The sequence below is a fragment of the Aethalodelphis obliquidens genome, unplaced genomic scaffold (genome assembly GCF_003676395.1).
Source record: "Aethalodelphis obliquidens isolate GAN/ISIS:26980383/991018 unplaced genomic scaffold, ASM367639v1 scaffold5, whole genome shotgun sequence".
Taxonomy (NCBI): Eukaryota; Metazoa; Chordata; class Mammalia; order Artiodactyla; family Delphinidae; genus Aethalodelphis; species Aethalodelphis obliquidens.
The window spans coordinates 32,074,303-32,097,314 of record NW_020837949.1 but is presented as its reverse complement, the minus strand read 5'-3'; the positions used below and the strand labels follow the sequence as shown (position 1 = coordinate 32,097,314).

Below are 23,012 nucleotides of genomic sequence, written 5' to 3'. Positions count from 1 at the left end.
CTCAAGAATGTTACACATAGTACATGTCATATGTTCCCAAAAGTACATTACATAAAAAATTGTAATGTGCTTTAGGCTTTCCACACTACTCTCTGAATTTTCTGCTTTTTAAAATCTACATTTAAAATATTTTCCCTAGGTTTTAATCCATAATTCAAAAATTTTACATTTTATCTTTATACTTTGCATTCTCTAAACTACTCTCAAGTTAATAATTTCCTTATAATGATATATAACTAAAAAAACTAAATAAGAAATTCCTTATTACATAATAATGGAAGGGAAAAATAAGAACTAAAAGAAAGCTCCTAATTTATGAACACTTTACAAATAGTGTAAGATTCACTGTGACAAATGAACACACTTTTATAAATGTCAAAGAATATTAGATAAAACTTTTATTTATTTTAAATGTTATTTATTAGAGTCATAGGATAGGATCAAACTTAAGAATCACTTATAATTTACTGCTTGATCAAAGTTAACATAAAAATATAACAAATTATATTGTCAACTCAAACTGACAAACCACTTTCTAAAGAAAAACATTCTGCAGTAAGCTATCATAATTTTTCCTATGGAGTGTTGGCTAAGAATGTAGTTATACTGTGCCACAAACAGTTAAAAGCAACATTTTTAGGTAATGTGAATAAGATATACATAATTACTCAAAACAAATATTAGGGTTATTTTCTCTGAAAAGTTAGCTTGCAAATGAAAAGAAGAAACCCAAATCCGCATACGGTGATAGCCGTCCTCTTCAAAAGTCTACTATTCCATGTAGATACTTCTTCCGTTAACGGTATACGAGTTGGATCATCTTCTCGTTCATTTTGCAACTAATGTTTAGTATGGGAAAAATGAAAAAGTTAATGTGCAGTACAGTGAAAATAAAAATATCTTTGATTTTAAAAAATATCAAAATATCCATGTTAATCACTTGATTTAGATGTAGCCTAAATGCAAGATTCCCGTGGAAGATTTAAAGTAAAGATTCAAAATCTTAAAAGACAGCCTTTCTTTCAACCAGGATCCCACTGTAGTAGACTATTAGTTTTACATTAAAAACAAATGCTTCTATAGATTATTACATTTTAAAAACATGTTTTTATGTCAGGAGATAAAGTTCCTTTAATGTTAAAGTTTCTATTTCTACCTATGAGGAACGACAGTCGTTTTTCTCTTTGTATTAAATATCAACTGATTTCTTACAAAAAAAGTGAACCTTATTAAAAAAGGTATTGTTATGGCATACCTACAGTACATGAAATTCAACAGAAACTAGAAGATTCGATGCTAACACTAGAAGTATAATCCTTTATTTAAATATATTCGCAGGAACAAATGTTAACAAAAATTTCAGTGGTTCTTTTTGCACGTCTCAACAATGAAAGTACATGACCCAGTCAGTTTCTAAATTCCTATACATAGAACTTTCTTGCTAAAGAAGGCCTCTCAACTCGTGTGTGTGTGTGTGTGTGTGTGTGAGTGTGTGTGTGTGTGTGAGAGAGAGAGAGAGAGAGAGAGAGAGAGAGGGGGGGGGGGAGGGAGAGGGAGGAGATAGTTGCTGGGGAGAGGCAGAAGAGGGAGAATGAGCAGAAACCAAAAGATCCTTGAAAGATAAAAAGAATCAGGCACATTTACAGAGTGATATTTACTAGAAACATCCTGTGCTGGAGTGGTGACATACGTTCAATATTAGCAAAAATAACTGCTTCTCAAATCTACAGTGTAAATATTTAATTAAAAAACCCTGCAAAATTAATTTCAAATTTATAGTAGAAGATGGACTTCAATGCCAATCTCATTAATACTGTATTCTTGGTCTAACTTCCAAATGGCTTCATTCAGCAACAGATTCCTTTTTGACACTGATGCTCCATTTACTGGATCCTGAGACAGTCATTCCTTTTATTAACCAATTACTTAGAATGACCCTTTCTGACAGGAGCCTGTCAGTGTGTTGGTTTGAAAGAGAATGATGTGGTGTTAGAGTCTGGCCTTGACCTCTCCCACCCTCTCTCTTTGTTACCTCCATATACTTATCTATGATAGCTCATATGTTTCTTTTAAAAAATCCCTTCTGTTATTATTGGTAAACTCTAAAATATCATAAGCTTAACAGGCATGATAGCATACTCCCAAATCTGGAAGCCTCATAGTTCTCTAAATAAAATCTTACTTGGTGATTATTATTTGTTTAAGTCTAATCCAAAGAAAACCCAATGCACAGGCTTGCTGCAACATTAAGACGTTCCTGCCCAAAGAACTATATCTGCTGTTATTATGAACCAATGAATATGTTTTCAAGGCCAGTCCTTACACAGAAATGTATAGATTCAAGGTAGAAAAGACCAAAGAAAAACAACCTTCCATTTAGCTAAAGAAAGCTGAAAATTTTCTCTATAGGTACTCTTTATTAAAATAAATATTATGGTACCTGATTGAATTGTTCATGTTTTCAAGTCAAAGTTACACTCTGAAAGCAGTGTTTCTTAATTTCATCCCTTTAAGAAAAATCTGGGTGCTCTCTCTAATTTCATCTTAATCCTCCACCCCACCTCCCCAGATGTTTTTAGTTCATCTTGGAGAAAACAAATAATTACCAATCCTGAGACAAAGATGTCTTAGGGAATTTCTTACACTAAACATTAAAGGTTGATGCTTTGCAGGAAGTATCTTTACACAAATCCTTACAAATTTCTCTTGCATCCCCATGAAAAACACCATGCTAATAAGTAAAATCAATACCATTTCCCTTCAATTCTTCTAGATGATAGATATAGTGAAGATGAATGGTGCTATAATTTTCGTGTTGTCAGCAAGTTCAGAAAGTATAAAATCATAGTTTTGCATGAGAAAGTTCATTTGGGGAGTGCTGTGTATTAAAGGAACACAAAGTGGAAGTAGAGAGAATAATTAGGAAACTAATGTGTAGCACAGTAGCCTGACATACAGGAGGCACCCTTAGGTTTGTTGAATGAATAAATGTCAGAGATAATACAACTTCTAAGATGCCTTTCTCTGGAAAGGAGTTATCATCTACAAAAAATGTGAAATATATTGCTCATTTGTCCTATTTTAAATGTCTTTATCCCCCTATAATTTTGTAGAATTTGCTTCACAATTTTCTGCTCATTTTTAAAAAAGACTCCTTTTGACTGAACATGTTAATAGCTAGAATGACAAATTGCCTGGAACATGTATAAAGTTTATTTTGAGGAAAATAACTTTTTTGATAAAATACTAATGAAAATATTAAATGACATGGGTTGATGCTATAAAAATGTAATGCATAATCTAATGTTCACATCAGATATTTCACAAAAACTTTATCGATATCAAATATATTTATTAGATGTGGAGACTCAGAAATGAGTTCTTTAGTCAAGTGAAAGTGTTGCCCTTTATTATCTACCTTCAACAGAGTTCTCTAATTTAGCAGCTTAGGTTTTGTTATAGCCAGTTTTCTTAAAGGGGGAAAAAAATCACCTGTCCTTAAACCAAAATACATACTTCTATATGAGTATAGGAACAAGAACCAAAAACCCATACTCTTTTAAAAAGTTAAATTATAAAAGATACCATAGAAAGTCTAGAAGGGGCTTCCCTGGTGGCGCAGTGGTTAAGAATCCACCTGCCAATGCAGGGGACACAGGTTCGAGCCCTGGTCTGGGGAAGATCCCACATGACGCAGAGCAACTAAATCCATGTGCCACAACTATTGAAGCCCGCACACCTAGAGCCCGGGCTCCGCAACAAGAGAAGCCACCACAATGAGACGCCCGTGCACCAGAACGAAGAGGAGCCCCCGCTTGTCGCAACTAAAGAAAGCCCGTGTGCCCCAACGAAGACCCAATGCAGCCAAAAAAAAATCTAGAAAATAGAAGGAATATTTTATCCACAACCCTACCTCATTAACAGAGCTAATAACATTTCATCTTTGGTAGTTTTTTTATATTCACATTTATATATGTAAATAAAAATTAGAAATAGAACTTCTTTAACAAGTTGATATATTCTTTTCATTATATTTTCAACTGGCTGCATATCATTATAAGAAACGGTTATACCATAATTTATTAAATCATTCTCGTATAGGACATTTACGTACATATAATTTTGGAATCATTAAACTAGTACTATTAAAGATACAAATATTTTTATGGTCCTTGCCACATCTTGCCAAACTGTTTTTGAAAGTGGTTTAGACATCAGTCTCACATGAAAATACTATGTTTGATGAACTATAACCAGTAATGGGTAGGGTAATACATTCCCTGCTAATTTATAGGATGAAAATGATATATCACTGTTCTTTCAGTATGCATTTCATTAATGACCAACAAAGTTTGTTTCCTATGTATATTTCTTCCTTTGAAAACTGTCCTTTCTCCAACTGTCTAGTGGGAGCTTAAGTTGCTCGTCAGATCTGCTTCATTGTCTAACATATTATGCTGTAAATAATCTTCCCCCTTTTTAATTTTAAATATTTAAATACCTTCTGAATTAAGTCTTTTAGTTTGCAGACCTCTTCACTCAAGTCTTCAACATTACTAACCAGTTCTTCACAAACTGAAGTAAAATTCCGGGGAGAAGCCCATTCTAGTACTATCTGTTAATATTTTCAAAAGTTACATTTTAAAGAATGGAAAGCAACTTTTCACAACTTTATATCCACAAAAAGTATACAACATTATCAAATATTAAATTACATAACTGAAAAGCATTTTTTTATTCAGGATAAATCCTGACACCAAAAGAACTCAGTATTTTTATATAAATAGTCAAATCAGTTTCCTGAATGTATTTATTAAATATATATATATATCACCATGGAGACTAATATTAGTAATAAAAATATTTATGGTGAATAAAGTCATGAAGGTTTGAAGAATGACATGATTCCCATATTAGTGTTATATAAAACTCATAGGAAAACAAGTGCATTAAATATTTTTCACTATATGCAAATAGCTAAAACCAAATCACATGAAAAACTTTACAAAACAAGTTTGCTTTTACAGGTCACTTACACTTTCTCTATTTAAAATTTCCTTCATTAAAAAATCCTTATATTGAAATGGTTTTTAATAACACTCAACACACTGTTTTGTTTCAACTTTCACTTGGGTCTCCTGTCACTTTATATTTTAAACAATTAAACTCCCTTTAAGAACAAATGGTAAGTTCAATACACAGATCAGTTTAACTTTTGGTCTGACTCATTTTCCTTTTCTTGAGGGCTAGAACACAAAGTTTTTCAATTAATTGGTATAAAAAAGTAGTATTAAATAAATTGACTTATTTAGATCTTAGGTGATTTTACAGAGGACACAGTTTTACCAGATCATTACAGTTTATTGAGTTATCATTAACTTATCTGGAATGTTCTCCAGCATTCATACTTTACTTCATTTAATAACTTGTAGAATACCTTCTGAGAATTTACAGGCAACTCAGTAATAATGTTCTGTACAGCTGTTATTAAATGGCCACACTGTTTGTTTAATTTCAGAAGAAAGTTGAGGAACTCATCACCACTAAAGAGAGGAAATAAAAAGGAATCACTAATATGAACAATTTACTCCATTTTACTTGGCTAGTTATTCAATGTCTAGTCATAACATTTATTAGATTCTTTAAAAAAATATTTGTAGAATAGTTACTTTGTATTAGCAACTGAAACAGACTTTGAGCATACAAAGAAAACCAAGCATCCAATCTTGAGGATCTCAAAGTTCAGGATGAGAAGCAGACATAGAATTATAACATTGTTATTCACAGGGACATATGAAGAAGGAACATAAAAGTGCCAATATTTGAATGTCTATTATGTGAAGGCACTGCACTAGTTATTTTACATTTATTATTTTTTAAATTCTTCCCAACATCTCCTGTAAGGTAGATGTTATTAACAGTAGTTTATAGTTGAGACATCTAAAACTCAGACATAATGAATCTAGTATAATGGGAATAGGGATTTAGTTATGCTTCATAGAGTTCATACTTGAACTGAGTCTGGAGCTTAAAAATAAGTTTGTCAGGTAGGTAAGGAAGAAAAGAGATTCTGGACGGAGAGAATAGCAGGTGCGAAAGAACAGGGGTAGTAGGTCTCCAAGGTATAACTAAAAAGCACAATTATGGGAAAGTCGTAAGAAAGGAGGCTGTACAGGATCACTTGTTTAAGGAACTTTCGTGACATGCTAAGGAATGGAATATTATCTTTTGGATAATGTACAGTTACTAAAGAATTTTAAACAGGAAAGTAGAAAATCAGATTTTCGTACGAGAAAGTTTATTTGGGGAGTGGTGTGGATTAAAGGAAAACAAAAAGTGGAAATAGAATAATTAGGAGACTAGTTTAAGAAATGTTTAGGAGAATAAACTGAAGAAGTTGGTGATGGATTGCACGTAAAAGAAAAGGAAAGGTCTAGGCTTATTCTAAGTTCTTTGGTTGCAGTGGAAGATGGCACTACCAAGCAGGGAAGTGAATTTGGGGGCGGGTGGTGGAGAAAGAAGTGGGGTGAAGAGAAAGCAATATAGCATAATAATTAAGAACACAGTCTCTAGTGTCAGGAAGACCTGAGTCTGAATTCAGCTTCCACAGCTTTATGATCTTGGGCAAACCTAATCTTCAGCCAAATATTTCCGTATCTGTAGAACTGAGGTAAAAGGAGTGTCAGGAGGACTGAAGGAGGTAACATGTGAAAAGCACCTAGCATTCTGTCTAGTATATATATAGCATTTAAACAAACTTAATAATGATGATGATGGCAACGATATGAGACATGTAGGTGGCAAGTAGAAATGTCAGTCTTGTAGGTACTTATCCTGGGGTCCACAGCCTCATGAGGCTACACAGAATTCGGGGAGTTGATGAACTTACATGGGGAAAAACTACATGTTTATTTTCACTAACCTCTAACAGAATTTCAGTCTTTCCTGCCATTATGAATATAGGCACAAACCACAGAAGTATCAGAAATGTCTATAATTTTGGTCACCAGTAGAAATCAAAACAATGGTCATGGAGGGACCACAAAGAAAAAAGATACATATTGTGAAGAGGGGAGAGTTGATAGGGGTAGAAGAAAAAAGCTATCAAAGGAAAAGTAGCCTGAGAAAAAGAAAATCAGGAGTTAAGGTCTGTTATGAAAGGTATTGAAGGGAATAGATTCAAGATGGAGGAAAAAAGTCAAGCATGTTAAATAATTAGGATTAGTCCAATGATTCCGACAATGAAGAGATACTGATGACTAGATTAGTTTCAAAGACAGAAGCCAATTTATTGTGAAAGCTACAAAGAAACTAACACAGCCAAATAGAAAAGGGGACCAAGGATAAGAATAGGTAACTCAGAGGAAAAGAAAAAAGAAAATTTTAAATGGATAATAAACATGGGATTAAAATAAGACGTCATATTCTAGTGGAATGACAAAAATTAGGTAGATCATTAGTATCAAGAGTTGACAAATCTGTGAGATGACCTTTCTGGAGAGTTATTTAGCAGTATCTATTATAATAAAAATTCACACAAAAACTAATACAATGGGACTAAAAGCTACTTCTGAGTCAAAATGAAATTCTTATAGGTAGAAGTTTTGACTGTACACTGTACAAAGTTTCTTTCATGCTGTTTCTAGGAGGAAAGGTTATAAAAAGCAAGCAAGGACAACCTCTAATGAAACTTAATAGCAAACTTTTCTCTAAGACACGACTTTTATATAGTATTTTAATTTAAAAGAAATCTTTTCTCTTAGCTATTAGATTGAAAAATAAACAGTTTATACAAAATAAAGACTTTAAACTTTACAAATATAATATATATATAATCAAGTCACCAACTATGAAAAGTATCTGGTGACTGCTTTATAAAAGCAAATTGAAATAAAAAAATTTAGATAAGCTCTTGTTCTATCTAGCAAAAGTGGTATTTATAAAAACATTTCCAAATAAATATAATTCTTCTTTATTAATTTTCTTTCTGCTTTTTGCTCAAGAAAGAACAGAACTTGAACATATTTTTCTGTCGAAACAACAGCAGTCATTACTTGTATTAATTTTTCTGTTTCCATGTAGTGTTTATATAAGGTATACTTAAAACTTATATTTTAGTGCTCTTTACTCAAATTTTATTTATTATCAATGAAAAAATAAGTACTTGAATAAGTAATTCATTAATGCCCTATATATTTTTTATGTAATGATTCCTAAGGAAATTAAGATCCATTGAGAACTGTCATTCAAAATGATAGCAGGTATATTATTCTAGATAGTCAAAGCACACATATATATGTGGAATATAAACTTATAAGCTCTTATTCTCAAGGAAGACTAAGTTAACAACTCAGTTCAAATAAGCAAATACTATTATTAACAAAATTACATAATCTTAATGGATGAAAGCAAAATATATACCTTTCTTGGGATGTATAATTTTCAGGGCCACTGAATATGGATAGGCAAATTATAAAAAACACAACTCAAAAATGTGCCTTTCATCATACACTGTGTGACTGGCTGCCCAGCCCCCACCCCACAGCTGTACAACCTACATACCTTTACATGGCAGCCCTGATAATTTTGTACTTATTTAAGGATTTCAAAATAAGCAGATATGGCATACGTATGGTAGACTATATTATTTGATCAAATTGTCATGTCTTCTACTGAGCCAAATACTACCAGGCCTCTCTCTGCCAGAGGATTACAAGAGGCTTGGCCATATGACTTGCTTTGGCAAATAAAATATGACTGGGAGTGACTATGTAACTTTTGAACAGTTCGAGGTGGGGCTATTTCTCCAGCCTGTTTTCAGAATAATAAGGAGGAGATTCACTGCAGCTGACCCATGATATAGGCGATCAAGAAATAAACTTTGTTTCTGTAAGTTATTTAGATTCAGAAGTTATTTGTTACTGCAGCACAACAAAGTGTAAGTTGACTGAAACAACAGGCCATATTTTAAAAATGTGAAGTTAAGTATTAGGATAAAATTTATACTTTAAATAAAGGTACTCCAAACAGAAGTACTATGTGCTCACTGTAGACTATCTGGAAAAATCTAAAATTACCAATACTTTTATCACCCAAAGATAATGACTGGTAATATTTTCTTACAGAATATTTTCTTATAGTACACATTTTCTTCTAGTATTTTTCATACGAATATATACAACTGGCATTATACCTCACACTCTGTTTTATATTGCCTTTTATATTATTATGAGTATTTTTCCATGACATTAAATCTCAAAATAATTTAAACAACAGAATAAAATAATTATACTGATGTAATATAATCCAACCATTCACCTTAAATATTTAGAGTTTCCAAGTTTATATTGGATGAATATTTATAATAGATGTGAACAATGTATTTTTTGTGTGAAAATTTGCATCTATACAAATTTTTTTTGGAGGAGAAATCATTTCCTAAGTAGACATAATTTTGAGATGCTTTTGATACATTTAAGTAAGTATCAAAAAGGCTCAGAAAAAAGGTCTGGGCAGAAACTGCTGAAAATGTCAAGACATGGGTGAAAATATTTGTGTTCAAAATATCTCAAAGTAGTAATGAAATGGTTATTAGTATTTTTAGATTGCATTCTCTAATTCTGAAAACATACTAAGGCCAACTGTAGAAAAAAGTAAATGTACTGTGCATGTGTGTTCCTGTAACAGACTATTTTATAAAACTGAACACATAGAAGAAAAGTATCTTAAAATAAATCAGTAGCTAAATTGTTGAAGTCACATTACCAGAAGATTATAATCAATCAGTTCAACTTTTCCTGCTGTTAGTTTTCTTATGACTTAATGACTAATTTCTTCCTTAAAGAATGACTTTGAACAAATGGGAAGTAAAACCTTTTCCATAACAGCATGTAAACAAAGTCTGTGATTTAATAACAAGGTCAAATTCCTGAAATATATGTCCGCCAGTTTTATTTTTTAAAAAATTCAGCAGTTTTAATAAGTGAACCATTCAGGATTCTGTACATTCTTTAAGTCTATTAAATCTCAACAATGAAAATTCATAGAGGTAACTCTGACATCATACAAATAAGTTATATTAAAAAATTTAATTTGCAATTCAGTCATGTAGAACTCAGAATATTCCTTCATAGAAGCAATAAATTAGAAAGTAAAGAAAATGAACAAAGAGATTCAAAGTTTGCTGATTTAAGTCCTCACAACTGAAATCCTTTACAATGTACTTAGATATTTAAGAGATGCAATGTTATTTTGAAACAATGATGAGGCATTATTTTGAATATAGATCATCTTGTTGTATCTCCTTGTTGTATCTCCTTGTTGTATCTCCTTGTTAAAAGGAGATACAGTTAGAGAAAGGGAAATAATTTTGCAATAACATTTTTAAAGAAATCTGGATCATCTAAATTATCCCCTAGAAGACTTATCTAAATTTTAAAATGGTGTGGAAACTTATTATTCCTATGTTTAATTAATGTTTCTCATAGTTGCAATGTTAGTGTTAGGCAGGCTACACTATACTACTGCACTTGTAAGTATTATATTTTATAGACTTGGATGAACTTCAAGGAAATTGGGCTGACTGAATAAAGCCAATCAAAAATGGATACATACTGTATGATTGCATTTATGTAACATTCATGAAATAACATCATTTTAAAGATGGATAACAAATTATCGATTGCTAGTTTTAGGGATGGGGGAGGGGTGGTGGGAGCTATGAAGGGGTAGTATGTGGTAGCATTGTGGTGATGGTATGTTAAGTATATTGATTGTGGCAGTGGTTATGAGAAGCTACACACATGACAAAATTGCATAGAGCTATACACACACGCACACACACACACACAAATGAGCACGTGTATAACTAATGAAATACAAATACAAACCAGAAAAATGTCAGTTTCTGGTTTTGATATTGTACTATAGTTATGCAAGATAACTGGGTATACTGGGTGACACTGGGTGAAGGGTACATAGAACCTTTCTGTACGTCTCTGCAATTTCTTATGAATCTAAAATTATTTCAAATAAAAAGTTAAAAAAATCATTTACTGTTCCACAATATGTTTAAAAAATCAAATACCATTATTTTCAAAATAAATTTTAGATTACTAATATTGCTACTAATCAGTGTTTGACAAGTTTATAATATTGAAATGAACTTTATATATTGATAACATAATTTCATAAAGAATAAGGCTGAAAATAGAGCTGAGTACATGAGAAATGCTTTCTTATTGCCCTAAGCAAAAATATTACCCTCTGAATCTTCAATCTGACATTTATATGATTTAAAGAGAGTAAGAGCTACACTATGAAAAGCATGGGATCTTTTAATTAACTCATTTAACAAAATACAATGGAAAAATACAACAAAAAAATTTCTATGTAAGTTAAGAAGATGCATTAGTTTTGCTTCTTGGTAAAAACTGACTTTATAAAGTAATTTCTACTTCAGAACACAATATATCGCAAAATGAACTATCCATATCCCTGCCAAAATGATGGTATTAAGTAAAATAACTTGGACATTATCAAAATTCAATTAAAAAAGAAAGTTGGTTCTAAACAGTATTAATGTAAACCAGTAGGTTAATTTTACCTGATTTCCAACTTTGCCACTTCAGGTAATTCTCCAAATTTTATCTCTTCTACCTCTAGTTCTTTAAGAGCAGCCATAATTTTCTGCTGATCTCTACTGGTAATTCCATTCTAAGTAGAAATGATTTTAAAGTACAATAAGGTAGTCATACTTGAACAATATACAAAATTACTGAAGAAGTTTTCTACTTGATTAATTAACATCTTGAAAAAAATAGATACATATTGGAATAAAACCATACTGAAAAATATACAAGTTTGCTTGTAACTGGACTGACTAGGTTACATCACTAAAATATTTAGATATATAGTGACTATAGTCAATTTTTTGCATTATATAACAATTGTGATGGATTCTAAAAACAAATTACTAGATTTTAATATATAATGTTTCCAGAAAACCAGAGTAAAACAATTTTTCCTTCAAAATATTATTTAAAATGTTATCACTGATTAACTGAGAATTAAGTCTTCTTTTTGTCTATGTTCTACCTTTAGAATTAACTAAATTTTCTATCCTGGATTTAGCTAAGTAGTAGTATGGTTTGATTTTCAGTGATGGTAAAGATTTCAAGTTTCCAATGTGCTCATACAGGAAGATCATTCCTTTTTATGTATCCTACCTATTAAAGTATCTCTGATATTTCCCACAGCTATTTTCAAATTGTTACTTAATACTACTCATTAGCAAAATAATAAGTCTTGGTCATTTTGAGAAACTAGCAAAAGGCAGTATTTGAAGAACACGTTTATACCCACATGTACAAAAAACCACATCTTATTTCTAAGTAACCTGTTTTATGCTGTTTTACAGATCTATTTCATGTTTAGAAATAAACCACCAGTTTTAGTTGAGATGTCATAACTAATCTGAATGAAAAAAAACAACTCTAAGTCTTTATTCTTTTTTTTAACATCTTTATTGGAGTATAATTGCTTTACAATGGTGTGTTAGTTTCTGCTTTATAACAAAGTGAATCAGTTGTACATATACATATGTCCCCACATCTCTTCCCTCTTGGGTCTCCCTCCCTCCCACCCTCCCTATCCCAACCCTCTAGGTGGTCACAAAGCACTGAGCTGATCTCCTTGTGCTATGTGGCTGCTTCCCACTAGCTATCTATTTTACATCTGGTAGTGTATGTATGTCCATGCCACTCTCTCACTTTGTCCCAGCTTACCCTTCCCCCTCCCCATGTCCTCAAGTCCATTCTCTAGTAGGTCTGTGTCTTTATTCCCATCCTGCCCCTAGGTTCTTCATAACCATTTTTTTTTTTAGATTCCATATATATGTGTTAGCATATGGTATTTGTTTTTCTCTTTCTGACTTACTTCACTCTGTATGACAGACTCTAGGTCCATCCACCTCACCACAAATAACTCAATTTCATTTCTTTTTATGGCTGAGTAATATTCCATTGTATATATGTGCCACATCTTCTTTATCCATTCATCTGTTGATGGACACTTAGGTTGCTTCCATCTCCTGGCTATTGTAGATAGAGCTGCAATGAACATTTTGGTACATGACTCTTTTTGAATTATGGTTTTCTCAGGGTATATGCCCAGTAGTGGGATTGTTGGGTCGTATGGTAGTTCTATTTGTAGTTTTTTAAGGAACCTCCATACTGTTCTCCATAGTGGCTATATCAATTTACATTCCCACCAACAGTGCAAGAGGGTTCCCTTTTCTCCACACCCTCTCCAGCATTTATTGTTTATAGATTTTTTGATGATGGCCACTCTGACTGGTGTGAGCTGATATGTCATTGTAGTTTTGATTTGCATTTCTCTAATGATTAGTGATGCTGAGCATTCTTTCATGTGTTTGTTGCCACTCTGTATATCTTCTTTGGAGAAATGTCTATTTAGGTCTTCTGCCCATTTTTGGATTGGTTTGTTTGTTTTTTTCATATTGAGCTGCATGAGCTGCTTGTAAATTTTGGAGATTAATCCTTGGTCAGCTGCTTCATTTGCAAATATTTTCTCCCATTCTGAGGGTTGTCTTTTCATCTTGTTTACGGTTTCCTTTGCTGTGCAAAAGCTTTTAAGTAAGTCTTTAAATATTCCTAAGGCAACTTAATATTGGAATGGAAGATTTTAGATATGGTTATCCATAATCATATCTAATGAGGAACCTAGCAAAAGATCACTCACAGTCTATAGCTGTAGGATTTTTTAAATAGAAAATAAAAGGATTCAAACTATTAAAAATATGAAAGATAATGTCTGGAGTTTTTGAAATTGATACTAACCTTTGTAAACTCATCTTTCGTCATGGTCAAAAGATGTCTTAAAGTTATATCCCTTTCCTGTAGAAAAGAAAAAAATGCCACCTTTCTATATAAATGAAAAAGTAGAAGGGGAAGTAGGCAACTGTACATATAAGTTAGTCAGTTATATGCTACCCGCCTAAAAACTTCCAACTACTGGGTAGATAGTAATGAGTATAATAATATGTATAATTACTAAAAAAAATATAAACATAACTAGTTTCCCAGATTCAGAAAAAAGTATTACAACTTATATTTGCTTACATAAAAAGAAAACAGCTCTATAAAATTTGACAGAAATTGTTTTATGAATTTTTAAAATTTATAATTGTATAATGTTAATAAAATTTGGTTTTACTGAATATTTCTCAATTAGGAAGTTTCACGATTGTATAATGAAACCCAATTCTAAACTGCCTAAATGAATGTGCATATTCTTAAGGAGAGCCTGTCTTAAATAGTGCTTTACTGCTGCAGTATCAGCTAAATGGCTGATAACTGTCATCTGCTCAAATCCCATAATGCATGCCTAAAATACCTACAACAGTGCTTCACATATGATCTAATTTAATATTTATGACAATCCTACACTAGGTATTACCATCCTTATGAAAAAAAAGGAGATTTAAGTAACATATTTCAGTTAATAATCATTAGAGCAAGAATCTGATACCTGGTTTGTTTGGTTTAAAATCATGCTTCTAATATTCTATACACAAAGATCAGCAACTGCAAAAACAGACTAAGGGCTTAGATGTATAAGGAGTTCTGTGATGCTTTGGGCAGTGGGTAAAAGCCAGATTCTACTTTATGTAAATTTCTATAATAATAAATTTTCACAATGCTTGTAATTTTAAAATGGGATGTATCAATACTACAAGTTATGGAGAAAAGTACATCTGTCACCCCTTCATAAGCATGCTTATGAATTAATATTTAATGTTATGTTAACCAACAAATAAACATGCATACATAACTCACCATAGCTTAAACAAAATCTTACCTTCAGTAAATCTGTCATATGTTCAAGTCCAAGACCATGTAAAAATATTTCCAGATCTCCAAATGCTGTATATGAACTATACATATTTATAGCAATGTCAATTTCAGAACAGACTATCAGTGCACAAATAATAAATATATATTTATGATGCAGAGAGAGAATGAGAATAAGAATGAGTAAGCATGAGTCTATGTAGAATATACAGGCATATGTCGTTTTACTGTGCTTTGCTTTATTGCTTTATCTGCAGACATTGTTTTTTACAAATTGAAGGTTTGTGACAACCCTATGTCAACTAAGTCTACTGGTGTCATTTCTCCAACGGTATCTGCTCACTTTGTGTATCTGTGTCACACTTCGGTAATTCTTGAAATATTTCAAACTTTTTCATTATTATATTTGTTATGGTGATTCTTGATGTTGCTTTTATAACTTGCTGAAGGCTCAGATGATGGTTACCATTTTTTAGCAATAAAGTATTTTTTAATTAATATATGTACATTGTTTTTGTAGACAGAATGCTATCGCACACTTAATAGACTACAGTATGGTGTAAACATAACTTTTAAATTTGCGTAACTCACTTTATTGTGATATTTGCTTTATTGTGGTGGTCTGGAACTGAACCCCAATATCTCTGAGGTATGCCTATTATTTGCAAATTTACCCACTAGACCTATGTTATACAAAGGAATAAGAAAGGTTTCCTGAGTGAAGATTTAAGTAAACAGAGAAAATGGTGATAGTAAAATGAAGCTCATTTTTCCTAAGAAGGAAAATATTTGCCAATATTTATACAATTGACCCCTGAACAACACAGTTTGAACTGTGCAGACCCACTTACACATGGAGTTTTTTCAATAGTAAATACTATAGTACTACACAATCGTGGTTAGTTGAATCCACAGATGTGGAACTGCAGAGATGGAGGAACCTTGGATACAGATTTTCCAAGGGCAGGGTCAGCGCCCCTAACCCCCGGAATTGTTCAAGGGACAGCTGTATTCCTTGTGAGCGGTCTGTACGTGAAAATCTCTTTAATTGTAGGAAGTAAAAATTTACTAACTATTTTAAATGTAGGTAAGTAGAGGATAATGCTGTGGCCATGTACTGAACAACTGTGTTCAGGGGAAAAAACGTATTTTTATTTTTAGCTTATAAAATCAGAAATCTGCTATAAAGAATTAGAGAGCAAGATGCAATCTAGTTTGAACACTAACAAAAATATAATCTTAGAACCTTTTAGAAAAAAACTGTATTGTTGATATTTTATTTAAAGTAAAAAATTATTCTCATTACTGTTAGTACATGTATATCAAATTTTTCTAAAATTCTGGAAAACAAAGCACTTAAATTCAGACATTTCTAAGTAATATTTTTAAATGCTTATAAAAGTTTAAAATATATATTTTAAATAAGTCATCACATTTACTATAAGTAATAAAAAACATGCACAATTTTTACTCATTTATAGGTATTGTGTTGAACAGAAACATGCTATGTTACCTAAATATGTGATCTTTATCAGAATCTGTTCTCAATAGTTTACAAATAGTCTCTTCTTTAGTTAGCTGTTGAAGCTTTCCTCCCCAAGGATTTAAAGTCAAGGAAAGAAAGTTGAAGATCTGAAAAAAGTTACAGTAAAAATTAAAGCAAGATAGTAATTAATATAATATTTTCAACAAGATATAAAACAAAACTAAAACTTCCATTTTGGTAACTGAATCAGAAAGACTAAGTATTTTAAATACATTTTTTTTTTTTCTTTTGCGGTATGCAGGCCTCTCACTGTTGTGGCCTCTCCCGTTGCGGAGCACAGGCTCAGCGGCCATGGCTCACGGGCCCAGCCGCTCCGCGGTATTTGGGATCTTCCCAGACCGGGGCACGAACCTGTGTCCCCTGCATCGGCAGGCGGACTCTCAACCACTGCGGCACCAGGGAAGCCCTAAATACATTTTTAAATAGAGAGAGAGTAAGAAGCACGACTAAGGTAAACAAATCTCAACTGTACACCTTAAAGAGATGTGAAATTTCTTAGTTTTCAAACTTCTTAGTTCTAACTTTTTAGCAAGCCAAGTGTAAGTCATATAATCAGCCAAGATACAAAACCAAATCTCACTTCAAGAAACACTTTATGACTCAAAATAATCTTTGATGTTCATAAATTTCTTAGTATGTCAAATTCACTGTCATCTACCCTAAATTTAATGATGCAGTATATTAATTAAAAGTTTTCAAATTTCCAAAGCTTAGTAGAAAAACTGTTAATTTCTTTTTAAAGTTTCACAGGGCTTCAGTGATTAGCATTTACACTAGAATAATTTTGGAAATGTAGGTCTGAGTTATAAAATGATAGGCATGTTTATAGGCTGCTTAAAAATAGAGGAAGTGGGGCTTCCCTGGTGGCGCAGTGGTTGAGAGTCCGCCTGCCGATGCAGGGGACACGGGTTTGTGCCCCGGTCCGGGAGGATCCCACATGCCGCGGAGCGGCTGGGCCCATGAGCCATGGCCGCTGAGCCTGCGTGTCCGGAGCCTGTGCTCTGCAACGGGAGAGGCTACACAGTGAGAGGCCCGCGTACCGCAAAAAAAAATAATAATAAAAAAATAGAGGAAGTTATTTTACATGCAACAAAACTGGCATGGTCTGAGTATTATAATGATGGAAACTTTGGAATGTTACACGTTTTCAAATTCAGAAACTCAGTTTTAGAAGATCTTGAACTATATAACTTAGATTTACAGTTGTACTATATTTGATCCTTGCTTAGAAATTACACACCTTTGGCTGAAGGCTTTAATATTCAGACCAAAAGTTTACATCAATAATTTAATGTATGGCAAATATTTATTACTGACTTTAAGATCTGAATGATTGTAAATCATATACCCAAGCATGTTATCAGTTTATTACATACCTTGTCAAATGTACAGAGGTAAATGTAGCTTAAAGGATTTAATTTTTAAATTGTTTAATATGTATTAATTAAAATTTTAAAACAATAGTTTAATTACATGTGCAAATTTTGAAATTTTACTAACTGTCAATACACTAATTTTTGAAAATCTGAACCAGTTGGAAATGTTTAAATAAACATTTAAAGTCTATTACAATTTTATTTCTAGGGCTAGATAAGACTTTATTATCCCTTTATATAGTTTTTAAATTACCACATTATAAATTCCTCTTATTTAGTGAAAGATAAATACTCCAGTAATATAAAGTTTTCATTACCTGGCTGGAAGAAAATTACACATTGAAACATTTAATAATAGCCAGATATACTATTATTTTAGTAGTAAGTTCTAACAAAACAAAAGTTTTACAAACAATAATATAGGCTAAGAAAAATTAGTTTAATAACAGGATACCTCTAGATGTTTATTTCTTTTTGCAATCTCACTTGGTGTCTTTCCATCTTTGGTTTGTATCATTTTATTAGCTCCAAGTTCAAGCAACTTCAAAACTACATTTTTATGACCCTGATGTGCTGCCCATGTTAAAGCCTGTAAGTAGGGGGAAAAAAAGAAGACTGTTTAAAGAGAGGGAGTGTATATGACACAGAGGGGAAAACTTTTCAACAGTATTTATGGCACAATAAAAAAGTGAACATGGTTAATTAATGGAATGATGCAATCTCATCATTTCACAATAAAATGTAAACCTATTTCCAAAGTTGTAATTGCAAAGCAGACTGCCAGTGTTCACTGATTTTGTAAGACCAAATAATGTTTTACACAGACAAGTGATGTTATAGAATAAAACGATTTATCTGCCAATCACAGAACTGTTTTCTATAAAAAAGAATTCCATTTGTATTCCAGAATCCAGGCTTTGTAGTGTGTTACAGTTTCTTGTGTCAAGGGTGAGGACCAAGAGGAACAGATAATTTCTTTTTTCCCATTTAAGCTGTTGCTTTTCTTCACTGAACAGCAATTACATCCCAGCCCTTCTATAATTTTTACTTCTTAAAAAACCTCCCTTGTGGACTACTGATAATAAGATATTAACATCCTAGAGATAAAAAGGAACACTGTACAATCGGTTCTCACAGTATAGCCATTCTCATCCCGGGTATTAACTTCTGCTCCATGAGCAACAAGGAGAGCAACAACCTGAGGGTGACCATTCCGTGCAGCATACATGATGGGAGTCATAAGTCTCCTACAGAGGAGGAAAAAAAGAAACTGTGTCAATGCTGCCCTTAACAGTTCTTCAAAGCCATGAAATTTACCATACATAATACCATCAGTGTTGTTTTGAAAGTAAAGAAACATGAAAGCTTTTCAGAAATCAGGGGATCCGAAAATCCAATTTTCCAGCAAATAAATAAATATAAGGGAGATTACACTCTTAAAAGTATTGAATGCTTACACAGCACCCTCTAGTGAAGAAATGTGGGGTTTTTTAAATTCTTGAATTTTATTTTATTTTTTTATACAGCAGATTCTTCTTATTAGTCATCTATTTTATACACATCAGTGTATACATGTCAATCCCAATCGCCCAATTCATTCCACCACCACCACCAACCCCCCCGCCTCTTTCCCCCGTGTCCATACGTTTGTTCTCTACATCTGTGTCTCAATTTCTGCTCTGCAAACTGCTTCATCTGTACCATTTTTCTAGGTTCCACATATATGCGTTAATATATGATATTTGTTTTTCTCTTTCTGACTTACTTCACTCTGTATGACAGTCACTAGATCCATCTGCGTCTCAACAAATGACCCAATTTCATTCCTTTTTATGGCTCAGTAATATTCCATTGTATATATGTACCACTTCTTCTTTATCCATTCGTCTGTTGATGGGCATTTAGGCTGCTTCCATGACCTGGCTATTGTAAACAGTGCTGCAATGAACATTGGGGTGCATGTGTCTTTTGAAATTATGTTTTTTTCTCTGGGTATATGCCCAGTAGTGGGATTGCTGGATCATATGGTAGTTCAAGTTTTAGTTTTTTAAGGAACCTCCATACTGTTCTCCATAGTGGCTGAATCAATTTACATTCCCACCAAGAGTGCAAGAGGGTTCCCTTTTCTCTACACCCTCTCCAGCGTTTGCTGTTTGTAGATTTTCTGATGATGCCCATTCTAACTGGTGGGAGGTGATACCTCATTGTAGTTTTCATTTGCATTTCTCTAATAATTAGTGATGTTGAGCAGCTTTTCATGTGCTTCTTGGCCATCTGTATGTCTTCTTTGGAGAAATGTCTATTTAGGTCTTCTGCCCATTTTTGGATTGGGTGGTTTGTTTTTTTAATATTGAGCTGCATGAGCTGTTTATATATTTTGGAGCTTAATCCTTCGTCCGTTGATACGTTTGCAAATATTTTCTCCCATTCTGAGGGTTGTCTTTTCATCTTGTTTATGGTTTCCTTTGCTGTGAAAAAGCTTTGAAGTTTCATTAGATCCCATTTGTTTATTTTTGTTTTTATTTCCATTACTCTAGGAGGTGGATCAAAAAAGATCTTGCTGTGATTTATGTCAAGGAGTGTTGTTCCTATGTTTTCCTCTAAGAGTTTAATAGTGTGCGGTCTTACATTTAGGTCTCTAATCCATTTTGAGTTTATTTTTTTGTATGGTGTTAGGGAAAGTTCTAATTTCATTCATTTACATGTAGCTGTCCAGTTTTCCCAGCACCACTTATTGAAGAGCTGTCTTTTCTCTATTGTATATCCTTGCCTCCTTTGTCATAGATTAGTTGACTATAGGTGCATGGGTTTATCTCTGGGCTTTCTATCTTGTTCCATTGATCTATGTTTTGGTTTTGTGCCAGTACCATACTGTGTGATTACTGTAGCTTTGTAGTATATTCTGAGGTTAGGGAGTCTGATTCCTCCAGCTCCGTTCTTTACACTCAAGACTGCTTTGGCTATTTGGGGTCTTTTGTGTCTCCATAAAAAATTTAAGATTTTTTGTTCTAGTTCCGTAAAAAACACCATTGGTAATTTGATAGGGATTGCATTGAATCTGTAGATTGCTTTGGGTAGTATAGTCATTTTCACAATATTGGTTCTTCCAATCCAAGAACATGGTATATCTCTCCATCTGTTGGTATCATATTTAATTTATTTCATCAGTGTCTTATAGTTTTCTGCATACAGGTCTTTTGTCTCCATAGACAGGTTTATTCCTAGGTATTTTATTCTTTTTGTTGCAATGGTAAATGGGAGTGTTTCCTTAATTTCTCTTTCAGGTTTTTCATCATTAGTGTATGGGAATGCAAGAGATTTCTGTGCATTAATTTTGTATCCTGCAACTTTACCAAATGCATTCTTTAGCTCTAGTAGTTTTCTAGTGGCATCTTTAGGATTCTCTATGTATAGTATCATGTTATCTGCAAACAATGACAGTTTTACTTCTTCTTTTCCAATTTGGATTCCTTTTATTTCTTTTTCTTCTCTGACTGCCGTGGCTAGGACTTCCAAAACTATGTTGAATAATAGTGTTGAGAGTGGCCATCCTTGTCTCGTTCCTGATTTTAGAGGAAATGCTTTCAGTTATTCACCATTGAGAATGATGTTTGCTGTGGGTTTGTCATATATGGCCTTTATTATGTTGAGGTAGGTTCCCTCTATGCCCACTTTCTGGCGAGTTTTTATCATAAATGGGTGTTGAATTTTGTCAGAAGCTTTTTCTGCATCTATTGAGATGATCACATAGTTTTTATTCTTCAGTTTGTTAACATGGTGTTTCACATTGATTGGTTTGCTATATGAAGAATCCTTGCATCCCTGGGAAAAATCCCACTTGATCATGGTGTATGATCCTTTTGATGTGTAGTTGGATTCTGTTTGCTAGTATTTTGTTGAGGATTTTTCCATCTATATTCATCAGTGATATTGGTCTGTAATTTCCTTTTTTTGTAGTATCTTTGTCTGGTTTTGGTGTCAGGGTGATGGTGGCCTCATAGAATGAGTTTGGGAGTTTTCCTTCCTCCACAGTTTTTTGTAGGAGTTTGAGAAGCATGGGTGTTAGCTCTTCTCTAAAGGTCTGGTAGAATTCACCTGTGAAGCCATCTGGTCCTGGACTTTTGTTTGTTGGAAGATTTTTAATCACAGTTTCAATTTAATTACTTGTGATTGGTCTGTTCATATTTTCTGTTTCTTCCTGGTTCAGTCTTGGAAGGCTAAACCTTTCTAAGAATTTGTCCATTTCTTCCAGGTTGTCCATTTTATTGGCATAGAGTTGCTTGTAGTAGTCTCTTAGGATGCTTTGTATTTCTGCAGTGTCTGTTGTAACTTCTCCTTTTTCATTTCTAATTTTATTGATTTGAGTCCTCTCCCTCTTTTTCTTGATGATTCTGGCTAATGGTTGATCAATTTTGTTTATCTTCTCCAAGAACCAGCTTTTAGTTTTACTGATCTTTGCTATTGTTTTCTTTGTTTCTATTTCATTTATTTCTGCTCTGATTTTTATGATTTCCTTCCTTCTGCTAATCTTGGGTTTTGTTTGTTGTTCTTTCTCTAGTTCCTTTAGGTGTAAGGTTAGATTGTTTATTTGAGATTTTTCTTGTTTCTTGAGGTAGGCTTGTATAGCTATAAACTTCCCTCTTAGAACTGCTTTTGCTGCATCCCATAGGTTTTGGATCATCGTGTTTTCATTGTCATTTGTCTCTATGTATTTTTTGATTTCCTCAGTGATTTCTGGTTATTTAGTAATGTACTGTTTAGCCTCCATTTGTTTTTGTGTTGTACGTTTTTTTCCCTGTAATTCATTTCTAATCTCATAGCGTTGTGGTCGGAAAAGATGCTTGATACGATTTCAATTTTCTTAAATTTACTGAGGATTGATTTGTGACCCAAGATGTTATCTATCCTGGAGAATGTTCCATGAGCACTTGAGAAGAAAGTGTAATCTGCTGTTTTTGGATGGAATGTCCTATAAATATCAATTACATCTATCTGGTCTATTGTGTCATTTAAAGTTTCTGTTTCCTTATTTATTTTCATTTTGGATGATCTGTCCATTGGTGTAAGTAAGGGGTTAAAGTGCCCCAGTATTACTGTGTTACTGTTGATTTCCTCTTTTATAGCTGTTAGCAGTTGCCTTATGTATTGAAGTGCTCCTATGTTGGGTTCATATATATTTATAATTATTATATCTTCTTCTTGGATTGACCCCTTGAT

At 32.9% G+C, this 23,012-nt stretch overlaps 1 protein-coding gene across 2 annotated transcripts in view; it reads right to left on the bottom strand.

Moving 5' to 3' along the window:
* Positions 1-285: 285 nt before the first annotated feature.
* ASZ1 (ankyrin repeat, SAM and basic leucine zipper domain containing 1) overlaps positions 286-23,012 on the bottom strand; it is an 82,514-nt gene continuing 59,787 nt past the window's right edge. The window contains exons 5-13 of one of the 2 annotated variants that reach the window (XM_027102104.1): positions 18,931-19,042; positions 18,250-18,384; positions 16,387-16,505; positions 14,881-14,956; positions 13,860-13,916; positions 11,606-11,715; positions 5,438-5,543; positions 4,502-4,615; positions 286-839 (exon numbers count right to left, since the gene is read on the bottom strand). In XM_027102104.1, coding sequence (XP_026957905.1) covers positions 687-839; positions 4,502-4,615; positions 5,438-5,543; positions 11,606-11,715; positions 13,860-13,916; positions 14,881-14,956; positions 16,387-16,505; positions 18,250-18,384; positions 18,931-19,042 — 982 coding nt within the window. In that variant the 3' untranslated portion in view covers positions 286-686. The remainder of the gene's footprint in view (positions 840-4,501; positions 4,616-5,437; positions 5,544-11,605; positions 11,716-13,859; positions 13,917-14,880; positions 14,957-16,386; positions 16,506-18,249; positions 18,385-18,930; positions 19,043-23,012) is intronic. The other variant, XM_027102105.1, reaches the window with a different exon arrangement.